Genomic DNA, 16,318 nt, shown 5'->3' on the forward strand with positions numbered 1-16,318 from the left:
TGAATCTTCCTTTGAGTGCTGGAAAAAATGTATAGCCACTATAGCTTGTGTTCCTTTAAGAAAAGTGCAGAGAAAGGGCTTCTTCTTGAGGAGGATGATAACTGCTCCATAGATGTACATCCATTGTTGTTTTATAACTGTAAGCATGGGAAAGGACACCAGTAAACCTGTCTACTCCCTTTTGGAAATATTAATATTTTCTTTCTTTTTTCTACCTCCTTATTTTTCTCTCCAATTGTTAATGTAATTTTTAAATGTCTTTGATATCCTTTGTAAGTTCAGTTATACTTTTTGTTGGTATTTGTAGATAATAACTCATTTCTGAATGATTTATCTTAAATGATTAGCTGATTTAATTTTTTAAATTTTGTTATGCATTTTTATTCAGGGATGTCAAAAGGTCCTGTTTTCATCTGTTCATTGAGTTTTACTATTAAACTTCAACTGGGACCACAAAGCTTTATGAGCAAGAATGACATTTTGGCTTAATTCCATTGGGATGCTTGCTCTGTGCCAGATTTTATTTTGCTCAGCTATCAATGAGGCTGTTGTGGAAATGTGGATTTTCTTTGCTGTGAGAATTAATGCGTACAAAGAGACCTGCTTTTCAGAAAGAACATTGAGAACCCAGAGCCCAAGCGGAAGGGTTATTAAAGTTAATGAACCAGGGTAACCTTATCCAAAGAGTACCCAGAAACACTACAAAACAAAAGGTCAATTACTATTGCTATTTTAGTTCTCCTCCTTCAGGGTTCAGAATTTAACAGGGTCAAATTGCCTTTATGGTGAGGCCTTGGCAAATGATTTTCAAGCCAGTTGAAAATTCTTTGTTTTTTTTTCCTGTAAAATTTTAAGTATTCGGCATCTGTGTGCCATTTAGGAAACATAATGTTACTTAATGATAATGGATTTCTTTCTAGTGAGATATGGATGTTTTTTAATACTTTAAAATAATTGTCATTATTTCACATTTATTTGGTACCAAAATGCTCTAGGTACTGTATTAGAAGTGGAATCAGATATAATGATGCTGTTTTTAGTTGCATATTTGGTACTTACAACAAAGTTATTTTTTGGTATGTATATGTTTTAAAGATAGAAATGCCATTCATCTTGATAGCCTTTAGAATGTTTTCATTTAACTGATATCTGAAGAACTTCACCATTGCACTGAGAATTTTTAATTGAAAAAATTAAGATCTGGAAAGGTTAAATACCTGTACTTGATTAACCATTTAGTACTAGAACTTAATCATGCTCCAGGGGTCTGTCCTTATCTATAGAGCAATGAAGTATTATTTAGATTTCCTCTGATTATTGGAGAATAGAATGGGAGTTTCACTTAGAAAATTCACTTGAAGTTTGATATTTTTATGAAAACATGGCAAAAAACTTTTAGAAGACAGCCCAACTCTATGAATGATGAGAGGTTTCTTAAATGGTATAACATTATTCCCAGCTGCACTTTGAAATCTAACCCTTTGTGATGGGACATAACTCAGATGGCAGTCTACACATGTCCAAGACATGTTGATTAGATGGTAGATGGGCTTTATAGTTCTCCTGAATTGTCTTATTTAATTAAAAAAAAAATTGGTGGTGGTGTTTTGTAACCAGTAGACATAAGCAGTTTACAATGAGGGAATGTATTTGAAGAAAGGAAAGGCACTATTACTATATAAAGAAAAGAAGGATTGATGATGCTTAGTGTTATATATAAAGATTCACTGAGCAAGAAATTAGTTTTGTCACAGTGATAAAAATCTGTGAATATAATAGACATTTCAGGGATAGCCGAGACCAAATTCTTGGAATGACTGAAAGATTGATTTCTGAGGAGTTAAAACTACCACAATACATTTGGAAAAAATTTCCCCAAATTTCCATGAAAACACCAGCGCAGTGCATAACTTTATTCTTAAAATATTTATATAGAACTTATTGCTAGATTTAACCATTGTTTTATGTAATAGAGAGAAACCAGTTTTAATGTCAAGCTCTTTCAGGAACATTGTTATGTGTATTTCATATAATATATTCCTCTGGGGCTTCTATTCATCATAATCTGAAACTGCATTATTAAGAAACAAGTAAATGTAAACATTTCATTGCCCTGTGCATAAACTAGGTGCACATCAGATTGACCTGGGATACTTTTTAAAAAATATTTTTGCCCACTAAAGTCATAGAATCAGAATCTTGGGGAATGCCGTCTTCTTACCTGTATTTTTATAGATCTCTCAAGATAGTGGTTTTGCAACAACCTTTCCATGTCTTAACATTTGGGAAATACTAGTCTAGTATCTATTTTAGAAAGTTACCAGTATACAAATCTCATTATTTAGGTGTACCTTTTTTTTTTTTGGTATGTTCTTAAGTTATCTTAGAAACCACTAACTAGGTTTGGTTTGTGCCTATGTTTTTTGTGTGTGTGTGTATGTATGTGCTTAAGATTATTTTATTCATATTTTCTAATTTTCATAGAGACCGTTTATTTGTTTGGTGGCTGGGATGGAACACAAGATCTTGCTGACTTCTGGGCATACAGTGTGAAGGAGAACCAATGGACATGTATCTCTAGAGACACTGAGAAAGAGGCAAGTTCTCAGATTTTTCTATGTCTGTATTATGATAGGGGTGTGGGTGTACACTCCTTTTTCTGAGTAATTTGTATTCTCTTCTAATGTCTATCAGCAGTGGTAGCAGAATTGTGGTGAACAAATTTGTTTTAAGTATTCTTGTGTTCCACCTTCTATCCCTGGTTCTTCAACTACTAGTTCAAAAACTAATTTATATCATAGAGTGAAATAGGAATGGGGTTTCTAATATCATTTAGTTTTGTAACCACTTTAGCCTAGAAATGTAAATGTGTAACTATCTCCTTTGTTTTGTCCTTGCCATCTGCTTTGGTTTACTAGGCTGCCAAAACGCAATATGCCAGAAATGGATTGGCTTTTACAATGGGGATTTATTAGCTTACAAGCTTTTAGTTCTGAGGCTGTCAAAATGTCCAAATCAAGGTATCATCAGGCAATGCTTTCTCCCTGAAGAGTGGCTGCCAGTGATCCTGGACTCCTTCCTGAGTCCTGAAATCACATGGCAAGGCACATTGCAGCATCTGCTGGTCTTTCCCTTTTCTTCTGGGCTTTGCTTACAGCTTCTGGCTTTCATGGTTTTCTTTCTGCTGCTTGTTTCTGTGGCTGTCTCTCTGAATTTTATTCTCTTATATATAGGACTCCAATAAGAAGGTTAAGACCCACTGTGTCACACCTTAACTGAAGTAACCTAATTAAAAGGCCCTTCTTACAGTAGGTTTAAGCCCACAGAAATGGCTTAGCTTTAAGAATATGATTTTTCTGTATTCTAAATTGCTTCAAACCATCATACCATCTCTACTCTTGTTTTGATTGTTCAGCTTATTTTGAATTATTCTGTGGGGGAATATGCTATTGATGTTCTGACTCCTCACTATGTATCAGTTTTTATAAATAATATTTCAGTTAAAATTGTATATATATGCATATTTGTGTGTCTATATGTATATTATATAAAACATTTCCATAGTGAATGAGAGACAACTATGGTTTGGGTTTATGGCTTAGAGTTAAACAACTGCATGATTATAAAGTGGGATAAGGTGGATATTAATTCATTTATTTTTTCATATTTTTGTAGAACATCTTAACTGCAACCTCCCTTTAAGCTGTTTCAGATTACAAGTTGAAAAATAGAGCTATAAGAGACCTGTAGATGTAGCAAATGGTGGGTTGGAGGAGACCTAATTCAGTACCCACTGTTTTTTTTTTTATCTAACACTTTTTTGTTAAAGTTAATAGATCATAAAGAATGCTACATTAAAAAACATGAGGTTCCCATATTACCCACTCCCCAGCCCCCCAATCTCATTTTTGTAAATTGTATTTTTCTGAAGATACATACATCTCAAAAAATGTTACATTGAAAAACATAAGAGGTTCCCATATACCACCCCCCTCCCGGTACCCACTGATTTTAATTTAGGGAGGTCATTTCAAAAAGATCTGGTGCTGTGTCTTTAATATTAGGATACTGAGTTTTTGCATAATCCATGTGTTCCAGGGATTAATCATTTTTTAATCTTTACAAATATATCTTAAAATTCTTATTTCTCTTTACTGCCTCAGGTAGATGTATGTAAAAATAGCCTTCATTTTTCAGTATTGAAGTAGCTGTTTTAGTCAACCAAAGGGGTGCTGATGCGCAAAGTACCAGAAATCTGTTGGCTTTTATAAGGGTATTTATTTGGGGTAAAAACTTACAGTTTCAAGGCCCTAAAGAGTCCAACTCAAGGCTGCTTTTTCACCAAAGTCACTTGCCACATTTTGAAGCAAGATGGTGCATGATCTCTTCCTGGTCTCTCCTTCCTTCTTCCTATTAAGGCTCCATGAGCCCAGCTTATTCTGTTCTCAGCTATAGACTGGCATAGGGCTTGTCTCTCAGGACTTCCTGTATCAGACTGGCATAGGGCTGGTTTCTTTCCAGGCTTTCTCTGCTGCTTAGCTGCTCAGCTGCAGACTATCAGGCAAATGGCTCAGCTCTCCCTGGGCTTTAGCTGCTTGAGCCTTCCCTTCTCTGGCGTCTATGGAGCTCTCTCTCTTCCTGTGTCTTTTTCTGTGTGTGTCCATTTATACCAGTGCACCAAGGGGGCGGGATCTCAACCCTGAGTCATGCCCTGTTTACATGGTCAAATCAAACCCTAATTGTAACAGCTAATTTAATCAAAGATATCTCAGGTGAATCTAATACAGTCAAAGAGGAACAGACCAGTTTACAAACATAATCCTTCTTTTTTGGAAATCATAAATAATATCAAACTGCTACAGTCGACAGGAAGGAGGAATACAGTAAGGATCAGAGTGGATTTAATGATATTCTATTCATGAACTATTGTGGTTAATAATCGAGAAAATGTGGCATTGATGTGGAAAAAGTGGCCATGGTGGCTGCTGGGTGCGGGGAAGGGGAGGAAGAGAAGAGATGTGGAGGCATTCTCGGGACTTGGAGTTGTCCTAGGTGGTGCCCCAGGGACAATTGCCGGATGTTGTATGTCCTCCCATGGCCCACTGGATGAAACGTGGGAGAGTGTGGGCCATGGTGTGGAACACGGGACATGGGGTGCAGCGATGCCCGGAGATGTACTCACCAGACGCAATGGATGTGTCATGATGATGGGGGAGAGTGTTACTGGGGGGGGAGTGGTGGAGTGGGGGCGGTGGGGGGCGAATGGGGACCTCATATTTTTTTAATGTAATATTTTTTTTAAAAATGAATAAATTGAGTAGAATTTGAAAAATAACTGCTACAGTACCATTTTCTGAAATGATCATTTCTTATTGAACAAAAACAAAGACAGATTTTTAAAAATACCGAAGTTATTCCTCCTAAATATTTTAAAATCTAGGTTGATTGCATCCATAATTATTCTTACACTAAGCTTAGGAGTCATCCTCAAATCTTCCCTGTCTTTTAGTTTCCTGGGCTGCTTAAGAAAATACCAAGCAAAGGGGTGGCGTAAACAATGGGAATTTATTAGCTCAACATTTTGAGACTAAGATAGATGTACACATCAAGGCATCATCAAGGTGATGCTTTCTTCCCAAATACTGTGGCCTTCTGGGCCTAGCTACCAGGGATCCTTGGTCCTTAAGTTGTCACATGGCATGGCACATTGTAGTGATTCCTGGTCTCTCTCTTGATGTTCAGCTTCTGGCTCCTCCCTTTGTGACTTTCTTTCTCTCTCTGTCTGAATTTCATTCTACATAAAGTACTCCAATAATAGGATTAAGACCCATTTTGGAGCAGAGAAAAAGACCCATTCTGATTAAGGTGGGCCACACCTTAACTGAAGTAATCTCATAAAAAAAGGTACTACTTACAATGAGTTCACACTCACAGGAATGGATTATACTTAAGAATGTGCTTTTCTGGGGTGCTGAAATCTCCAAACTACCACATTCCCCTTCATTGGTTTATCTAATTTGTGCCTAAATTCTAACAGCGTTAGTACCCAGTATTACATTTCAAATGTCTTTTCTTCTGTATTCCTCTTGTCACTAATTCCAGCTTTGTGGTTTCTTACTTAAACTTTTTTTTTTTTTTTTGCTTCTGTTGACCCCTATATCTATTTCCTGTTCATCAGCACTGTCTTTAAAAAGCGTATTTGGTCACATGACACTTCTGCCTAAAACACTTCAGTCTCTGTTCTTAGCTATCGCTGCATTATAAATACCCACAAAATGCCAGTGGCTTACAGTAGTAAGCACTTACTTTGCTGACAAGTGTACAGGTTGGCTGGGTCATTCTGTAGGTTTTGGCTGAGCTCACTTGTTTGTATCTGGAGTCAGCTGGTCTAGAATGGCTTCAGCTTAGGATTACTTCTTCTGTTCTAGATACTTGCTCATTTTGTAGGCTAGCTGTGGCTTGTGCTTTTGACAGAGGTAGGCTGCAAGGAAAATGATGTAGACATGAGAAAGCCATCAAATATGTTATTGCCTCATTGGCCAAAGGAAGTTATGTAACCAAGTCCAGAGTCATTGTGGGTGGGTGGGGTGGAGGGCACTGTCAAAGGACAGAGCAGTGTCAATAATAATCATAACAACAACAGCAAAGCAAATAATAACAGAGCAACTGTCTACTTCCATTCCTTTTAGTTAGAGTATATTTGCTTCTCATCATGGGTTTGTACCCATGTACTTTTCCAGCCTCGTCTCCTATTTATGTGCCATTTATACGTGTGGCTGGTAGAATTACTCAACTTTCTCACTTGTGTGCTTTGGCAATATTGTTTTCCCTGTTTGGAATTAATGCTGCCTTCCTTCTACCCATTCTTTCCCTCCTATACCTTTTACCTACTTATTCTTTGAAATGAAGTTCAAACTTCACTTCCTCCAGGAAGCCTTGCTTGAACTTCCCGAGCAGAATTATAAGTGTCCTTTTTTTGTGCCCACTTAAGATTTTTTATTCCTGGAATGGATTATTGTACTGATGTATATATATTCCTATTTCTCTAACTAGATTCTGAATTCCTTAAAGGCATGTATCATGTGCTGTAGAGTTTATATATATTTTAAGTATGTGGCACATATTCTTTAGTGAATAGATACATAAGGCAAGTTAAGGGAAAAGGCAGAAATAATAGATAAAAATTCAGAGTGGTTACTTTGAGGGGTGCTTAAAGGGGGCTTCAAAGATAATATTAATGTTTTAGTTTTAAAATTGGGTGTGGGTAGATAACTAGCTGTTTATTTATCACCATACACATATATTTATATACAATATAAATAATATTGAGAATGCAATTAATAATTATTTTAAGAGTAGTACTGAAAAGTATAGAGATTATTGTAATGAGAACACTTTATTTCTGTTACATTTTAAAATCACTAGAGGTAAGTAGTGATACTACCTAGAACTGAAATTCAGATTTATTATTGCATATTATTACTTTCTTCACAGGGGCAACTACTTTTTGTTAATCTACCTATGAGTTGAATTCTAGTATATGAATTTAGCACAAATACTCATCCTTCCCAAAATTGAACAGTTAGTATTTCATGTATCTAATTTTATTTTCTGTAACAGTGAGTACAAGTTATTGTTTGATGATACTTCAGGGTATGTATTTTTAAAGCATAATATACAATTTAAAAACAAAATTAATTTAATTTAGTTTGCTTAAGTGAAGAATATATCCAGTAATATGTTTAGGAGATGTGAAGATAATAAAATAGCTCAGCTCTTTAAAGGATAATTATTTTAAATATTCATTTAGAAATGTAAGTAAGTTTTCATTGGCTCAAAAAAAATTACTTTTCTTTAAAGTAGTTACACCAAGAATGCCACTTTAATTAACTCCAATACAATTCCTTTAGTATTCTTTTTGAAGGCTAACCATATAAATTAAATGTTTTGTGCAGTTTTTTATTCTAATGTGGCTATAAGATGTGATTGTTTTTGTTGTGTTTTTTTTTTAAAGATTTATTTATTTTTTTATTTAATTCCCCTCCCCTCCCCCGGTTGTCTGTTTTCTGTGTCTTTTTGCTGCTTCTTGTTTCTTTGTCCGCGTCTTGTTTCTTTGTCCGCTTCTGTTGTCGTCAGCAGCACGGGAAGTGTGGGCGGCGCCATTCCTCAGCAGGCTGCTGCCTCCTTCGCGCTGGGCGGCTCTCCTTATGGGTGTACTCCTTGTGCGTGGGGCTCCCCTACGCGGGGGACACCCCTGCGTGGCACGGCACTCCTTGCGCGCATCAGCACTGCGCATGGGCCAGCTCCACATGGGTCAAGGAGGCCTGGGGCGCTTGAACCCCGGGCCTCCCATGTGGTAGACGGACACCCTGACCACTGGGCCAAAGTCTGTTTCCCAAGATGTAATTGTTAATGAAACTGAAATTTAAAGTAAGGGATATCTTGGAAAAGCTGCATTATAGGTTTTTATTAAGGGAGAATAGGGAAATGTCCTTTAGTCATTTTTTTTTAATACTGTTTCTTTTTTTCTCAGATATTTCTGAATTCATTCATGGAATTATAGAGTAGAAAAGAGTTAGATATGGTTCTTTCTGTTGCATTTAATTTTACTGATGTTTTGCAAATGTTAAGGTCTCAGGATCCCTTTACACATTTAAATAAAAGCCCTTTTTGGGGGCCTCAATTTATATGGAGTATATCTATTAAAAATTACTATATTCGAAATTTGAGTTCCTTAAGTATATTTTTAAATAGCAAGCCTATTACATGTTACCATAAATAACATTTTTATGAAAAATGAATATTTTCCAAAACAAAAAGTTAGTGAGAAGAATGGTTGTTTTGCATTTTTGCAAATCTCTTTAATATCTAGCGTACTAGAAGACAGATGGTTTCTTATCCACTTCTGCATTTTATCATTTGTGAAATATTATTTTGTGTGAAATATATGAAGAAAATTCATTCTCGAGTAGATGTTTTTGGAAAGGAGAATAGTATTTTAGTAGTCTTTTCAGATAATTGTTTATATTTGTTCCCACCCCAAAATTGACAAGTAGGTAGTTGAATTGTAGATTCTGAAACCATACCAGTAAACTTTTTGTATTCTTCTAAATTGGTCTATCTTTGTCTCCAAATAAATCTTTTACTCATACATTGTTTTGTAACATCATGTGTTGGTCAGCTGGAAAATATTGGATCTCTGAGTTATGCACATTTTCAAAATGTTAACATTTTTTATTATACAATAGGTTAAAAACACATTTGTTAATACCACCATCAATCTCATTAGGAATGTCTTTTAAATATTGGAAAACTATCAAGATTACAGTGGCAGATGCAAGTTTTATGAATTCTAATATTTGCTTAAAAGTTTTGTGTTATCATTGTCAACAAATTGTGTCAGTTCTTTTCTTTGTATTCATTCATTTTTGAGAAAAATGTCTGCCAATGTCCACATCTGAGTAACCATAATTTGATCATCAGTTCTTTCAAGCAAAATGGTGTTCCATGAAAAAAAACTAGCTAGGTTAACTCAAAATTCAAACAGTCACATAGGTGCTTTTCTTTAAAGCAGCCATCATACTTCAGGGAGCATTATTTTTTATAATTTTCTGAATCCTTTTATTTGGCTTATTGGGAGAAAGCTGGGTTGATGTCTGCTTCTGCATTCAATCTATTGCTATAGCATAAGTCATGTAGCCTCTGGAAAAGTTGACTGTATACTAATGAAAATAGTGTTGACCTTGTGTAATTCTATTTTCAAAGTTATTTTCCTATTTTTTTCTTGTAAAAGCTTTATAGTTATAACTTTCAAGTTTAGATCAATGATCTAATTTTTGTGTATGGTGTAAAGTAGGAGTTGAGGTTCATGTCTTTCCATATGGATATCTAGTTGTTAAAGACTTCCATGTTAAATTTGCTGTGGCACCTTTGTTAAATATCAGTTGATCATAGAAGTATATCTGGTTTTGGACTCTAGTTTCTTCTTGATTGTTTGGTCTGTTCTTAACACCAGAATCACACTTCTTTGATTATTGTAGCCTTATAATAAATCATAAGATCAGGTAATGTAAAACCTCTTTGTTCAGTTTTTTTCAAAATTGTTTAGTTTCTTCTAGGTCCTTTGCATTTTGATATAAACTTTACAATCATATTTTCAGTTTTTAAAACTGCTGGGATTATGATTGGGAATGTGATGAATCTATAAATAATTTGGAGAGATCAATATCTTAATGATATTGAATTTTTTAATGATATTGAATTTTTTAATCCATGAATGTGGTTTAATCTTTGGGCTTCATTATCTCTCAGCACTTGAAATTTTCAGGTTAGAGGCTTTGGATAATTTTTTTTTAATTAATTAAATTAATCCCAGTATATTATTTTCCAGTTGTTAGCTGCTAATATAGAGAAGTACAATCGTTTTTGAAACTTGTCTTTGTATCATGTGACTTAGCTAACTATTATTTCTAAAAGTTTATTTTTTGATGATCTTTTAAACAGTCTTGTCATCTTTGAAGAGAGTCTATAGTATTATTTTTTCCTTTCCACTATTTTCCTTTTTTATTTTTTGTTTTATTTTTTATTGACTGGTTAGGACTGCGCTGGTTAGGACTCCCACTGCAATGTTAATTAGAAGTAGTGAGAATAGACATCCTTATCTTGTTATAAATCTTAACAGGAAAGTATTTTATGTTTCACTGTTAAATGAAAAATTGGACTTGGGATTTTTATATGTCTTTTGTCAGACTGAGGAAGTTCCTTTCTCTTTCTAGTTTGCTATGAGTTTCTATCATGAATATGTATTCAGTTTTATCAAATGCTTTTTGTACATAATTTTTTTTTACATAATTGACTTAATTATATGTTTTTTTTCTCTTTGAATTACCTGGATGTTCAAATGTGAAAATCAGCTTTTCATTCCTGAGATTAAACTCCTTTTGGTCATGAAATGGTATCCTTTTTATATATAGCTACATTCTCTTTGATAATATTTTGTTAAACATTAGTTTTATGCCTATGTTCATGAGCTATATTAGCCTATAATTCATCTCTCCTTCTCTTTTGCCTCCACCTCTTCTCTTTCTCCTCCTCCTCCCCCTCGCTAATATTACTTGACTTTAATGTTATGTTGTCCTCATAAAATAAGTTAGGATAATACCTTCCTCCTTTATTTTCTGAAAGATTTTATGTAAAATTGACAATATTTCTTCTTTAAATATTTGATAAAATTTACTGGTGTAAATATTAGGAACTAGAATTTTCTTTTGGGAACCTTTTAATTTATGAATTCAGTTTTTCAGTACATCTCATGACTTCAGATTTTCCCTTTCATCTCATTTCAATTTTGGTAAGATTTTTTTCAAGGAATATAATCAATCTATCTGTGTTGCTGAATTTTACCCAGATTTTTCATGATAGTTCTCTGTTTTCCTTTTAATTTCTAGAGTCTGCAGTGATATTTCTGCTTTCATTTGTGATACTGGCACTTGGTATTTCTCTCCCTTTTAAAAAAAATTAGTCTTGCTAATGGTTTATAATTTTATTAATCTTTTCAAGAAGAAGCTTTTGTTAATTTTCTATATTTTTGGTATTTTCTAATGCATTAGTTTCTATTCTGTATAATTTATTCATCATTTAAGTAGTGCTTGTACTAATTTACCGCTGAAATAGTATCCAATATTATCCTTTTTATATATTGCTGCATTATATTTGATAATATTTTGTTAAAGATTAGTTTTGTCTGTGTTCGTGAGAAATATTGGTCTGTATATAATGTTACTATTCTATTAAAATTTCAAATTCCAAACTCTAGGAATTGCATATATTTATTGTACGTTACTGTACCTTTGTTTTTGAGATTATTCAATTATGGAGGAAATCCTTTCTTATATAAAATTTTTACTTTATCTGCCAAAGGTTTTCTTTGACACAAATCTTTAAGAACAAATTTTAAAATAGTAATTAGTGTGACTACTAAAGTCCAGATTCAAATCAACTTAATATTTGATTTAATAACACTAATTTGTCAAACTGTTCTTCCTGCCTAATACCTTCATTCCTATATTTAATCTAAATAATATTGCTAGATTACTCTTCGATAACACTACTTTTTGAGGAAGCCATAATAGTTCTTTATTGCCTATAAGATTATTTTCAGTCTCTTCCAGTCATTCACCAAGCTTCCTATGTCTGTCTTACAGTTCAACTCTATTATTTTTGCAGGAGAAACTCTTCTTCTCAGTCTTGACTACCCACAAGTGCATATATGCTTTGCTTCTCTTATGTTCTGGAAAAATGATTTTGAACAATGGAAAGAACATGTTTGAGGCACTGGTTACACTGGGGCTTAGATTCTCTACTCTTATTTCCTAGTTTTGTGACTATGAGTAAATTACTTACTCTCTGAAATGCTGATATTTCTTCACAGGATTGTTATAATGGTGTAATGAAACATTCATATTGATCAAACTTAGCAAATGTTTAGTATTAGTTTCCCCTTTCCCCCCTTTCAACTAATCCAACTCTGCTCAATTGCACTTCTTTTTTTTTTTTTTTTTTTTACTTTTTTTCTTTTCTATTTTTTAAAAAATGAACTCTTTTTTGACTGTACCACAATATTTTTTAAAATCTTTTATTCAGTCCTGGAATAGATGTGTTCTTAAGTAAATATTTTTTAGTGGTAGTATACTGTTCCTTACGTTGTTCCCTAGTTGGTCAATGTAGATGTATTATTATTTATTCAATCAGAAGTTAATTTTTTATAATAAAAAGGATGAAGTTGAAGAAGTCAAAGATTTGGATCGTCATTCTGCTTCTCCCACTACCTCACACCAGCTTTAAGGATTGTATCATTCTACTTTGGCCTTAAATTTCACATCTTTAAAAGGAGAAAATTAAACTAGAGGTTTTATTAAGGTTCCTTCTGGTTGTGAAATTAAGTGATTCTAAATATTCTTAGAGTACCTGTTTGTGCTAGGTCCCAGTGAGAATTATAAAAAACGGTTTGAGAGGCCAAACCTGTCTTTTAAACAGTTTGATGTGTAATAGGTAATTAAGCTATGTGCTCAAATGACTAAAATGCAAGGCAATAGAAACTGTGTAAGTATTATAAACAATGCCATAGGGTACAGAACAGTTTGTCTTGTTTTTCCTAGTATATATAAAGATTTGAGCCTTTATATCTTTTGCTTTACTTTAAAGATGTAAGCTTCATATTGGCTTCATATTGGACTCAAATTTGATGACTTGATGAGAGTTTTTGAGCAGACCTTTTTAAAAGTCCTCAAGAAAGAGCATTTAATCTTTACTTTTTAAATTTGTTCTTTGAATTTTTTTTTCCTATTTTTTTTGCTTTCCGTAGAATGGTCCTAGTGCCAGATCATGTCATAAAATGTGCATTGACATTCAACGAAGGCAGATCTACACTTTGGGACGTTATTTGGATTCCTCTGTGAGGAACAGCAAATCTCTGAAAAGTGACTTCTATCGTTATGACATTGACACAAACACATGGATGTTACTAAGTGAGGATACTGCTGCTGATGGAGGACCGAAATTGGTGTTTGATCATCAGGTTTGGTTCACAGATTAATATTGGTTGAATTAATAAATGCACAGTAACCCTTGCTCTTAGGGTCTATTTCAGATGTTATGATAAGTTATTACCTATGACAGATAATAAAATAACTATTATTTCATTAAGGATGATGGTATCCTTTAAAATCTTTTTCTCTTGTTTGGTGCAGGATGAAATATTAAGATCTCAGAATATTTGTTAATTTACAAAAACTTTAGTGGAGAGAGTAGATGTCCATTAGGAGAAATAATTAAATTTGGATTTGTGGTAAATGTCCAAAAATTACAGCCGTAACAACTTGCTCTTTTATTATTTTACTTTCCTGGAAGAAATTTAAAATCACCATATAATGAGTTTTAGAGTTTGACATTTAGAGCTTTCCTTCCAATTACAGTGATATATATTAACTTTTTTTATAATCACAAATAAATATAGTTATGTATTTGACATATACTGAATTAAGTTTAAGCTCAGCACAAAGAGAAAACATAATACTGGCAAATGTAAAATTGTAAACCTTTTAAATATTAATATGCATATAGTGCTCATCATCATCCCCGTAATAGTAATTTTCATCTTCATCTGTCTTTCAGTAATTATTACAGATCGATTTCGTTTGGGTCAGTAACTGAACCAAAACAGCAACCACTTTAAATTCTACATGTAGTTTTACTTGACTGATTCAACACGTCAGAAGTTTTTTTGTTGTAAGGAGAAAAAGACTAAAAAATCTGTAACACTGCAGTGATGAGCATAGCATTAGCTAGTACTTGGGAAATGGTTAAGTGGTGCTAGAGGAATGTGGGTTAGCTTTAAAATCTTATCTTACAGTTAAAACCCAAGTCTTTATTTAATGTGTCTTCACAGAATTTTAATTCTTTGTTTTAAAACTGCCATACTGCTATATTTATATTAACAAGTAATTGTTTTAAAACAGTGGTAAGGAAAAGGAAGAGTGGGTGTATGTCTATTAAGTAAGCTGTAGATGGGAAATCAAAAGCATTAGTCTCCAAACTATTCCCCACATTGAATTTGGAAGTTGTGCTGCCTCTGCATAACTGAGCTTGGTAAAGCAATGCACATACCTGCTGACATCCTCAGTTTGTTCATGTAGAAAATAAGAACTACACCAAAAATTAGGCTGGCTTCTGATCTTTTAAAAACAGAGCATCAGGAGATAAATGGAAAAGAGCGTTGTTAGGGAAACAGTTTATTTTCTTCTCTCGAGTGGTTACAGATTTTCTTTACATAAAATGTTCATGTCTTTATTTTTACAGGTTGAAAAAAGAATTAGTTTAGGGGTAGTCTAACTGCTGCACATAGAATCTTTGTGTTTAGCCTCTGTCTCTTGACATTGGTAGAAATAGGATGTTTTTTTGAAAGTTGGATCATTAGATGGCATAGCAAAATACTAATCCAGGGGTCAGGAAGTCAGGTTTTCAGTCCTAATGCAGTCAACAACCAAACTCTGTGACCTTGAGCAAATTACATGATCTGTATGTTTCCATTTTCTATTCAGTTTCGTGCAGATTAAGGTATAATTTGGCAGTTACTCCAGAATTACTTGTAGTGTTCCTGACACTTCATGATTTAACACTTAATGATCAGATTTAAGAACATGAGTAAGCTGGAGGCATGGAGAAGTTTAAAAGTGAATTTGCTATTTTGTATTTTAACATATTTTAAATATTTAAAATTCAAGGAGTTCATAGTGGGTAGCTTGGTTTTGAAGCTTTCTCTTTTACTTTGTGCAATTTTCAGAAATAATGAGAACTTTAAAAAGGAAAAAAGAACATAAACTATTAACAAAACCAAGAGCCAAAGAAAAGCTACAGCTCGCAATTCCTTTTAAGCTTAGCTGAAAACAACCGAAATGCCCAGATTCTGTGTTATAACCCACAACAGTATAATAGTGGTGAATGGGAATACAGAGGGAGCCCAGCAGTGGTATATCACAGTGAGAAATGTCATGAGCAGGGTAGAGGTTGAACTCAGAGTAATCAGTGGATGTCAGTGAAGTAACACTCAGAAATGCCAAGAGGTATTAGACATCAGAAAGTACCATCTTGTAAAAGTGAGGGAAATACCAAGACACATAGAGACATTGACTCGTTTTGCAATGGTCATTGAAGGAATTGTGGGAGCTCAAAGCTAGAATCAGAAGCCCTCCTAACTAGATGAGGTTCATGGAGTTGAAAAGGCATGGCTTCACAGAAAATCATGTTTTGAAGAAACTGTTCAGTCATAAGCAACAGAGGAGGACATCCTTGAGCAGGAAACATCCCTCTTTCATCAGAACCTTTTGGTAAGCTAGCTAGTCAAGGTGAATTCAGCTCAATTGAAAATGAAAAACAAAAACTGCAATAATTATCAAATACTTACAGAAGTACTCTAAAAAAAAAAAGGAAAAAGGACTGTAAAACTTCCCTTCACACAGCAGCAGATAAAAATTATATCCCAATATTCTCAAATGAATTAAATGACTTAATGAAGTATCAAGCTCTGAAGAAAGACTACAGAACATAAATTCAGGCATCCAAACAAGATGGTCAGGTAATAGGAACAGGTAAAACTGGATTGTGTAACTTATGAAAGAATTTGAGGAAAAACATTGTTTTCAGAAATGAAGATTAAAATACAAAAAGTATAAAGAAAAACTGGTAAGAGTCATATAAGATAGAAATAAGAAAAGCAAATAAAACAAAGATATAACATTAACCAGGAAGTTATAGATATAAA

At 33.8% G+C, this 16,318-nt stretch overlaps 1 protein-coding gene across 4 annotated transcripts in view; it reads left to right on the forward strand.

The window, feature by feature from the left end:
• The window catches only part of MKLN1 (muskelin 1), a 453,286-nt gene that overhangs the window by 354,413 nt on the left and 82,555 nt on the right, over positions 1-16,318 (forward strand). For all 4 annotated transcript variants that reach the window (XM_058297366.1, XM_058297367.1, XM_058297368.2 and 1 more), the window contains 2 exons: positions 2,485-2,597; positions 13,364-13,576. In XM_058297366.1, coding sequence (XP_058153349.1) covers positions 2,485-2,597; positions 13,364-13,576 — 326 coding nt within the window. The remainder of the gene's footprint in view (positions 1-2,484; positions 2,598-13,363; positions 13,577-16,318) is intronic.

This window comes from Dasypus novemcinctus, chromosome 5 (genome assembly GCF_030445035.2).
Source record: "Dasypus novemcinctus isolate mDasNov1 chromosome 5, mDasNov1.1.hap2, whole genome shotgun sequence".
Lineage (NCBI taxonomy): Eukaryota > Metazoa > Chordata > Mammalia > Cingulata > Dasypodidae > Dasypus > Dasypus novemcinctus.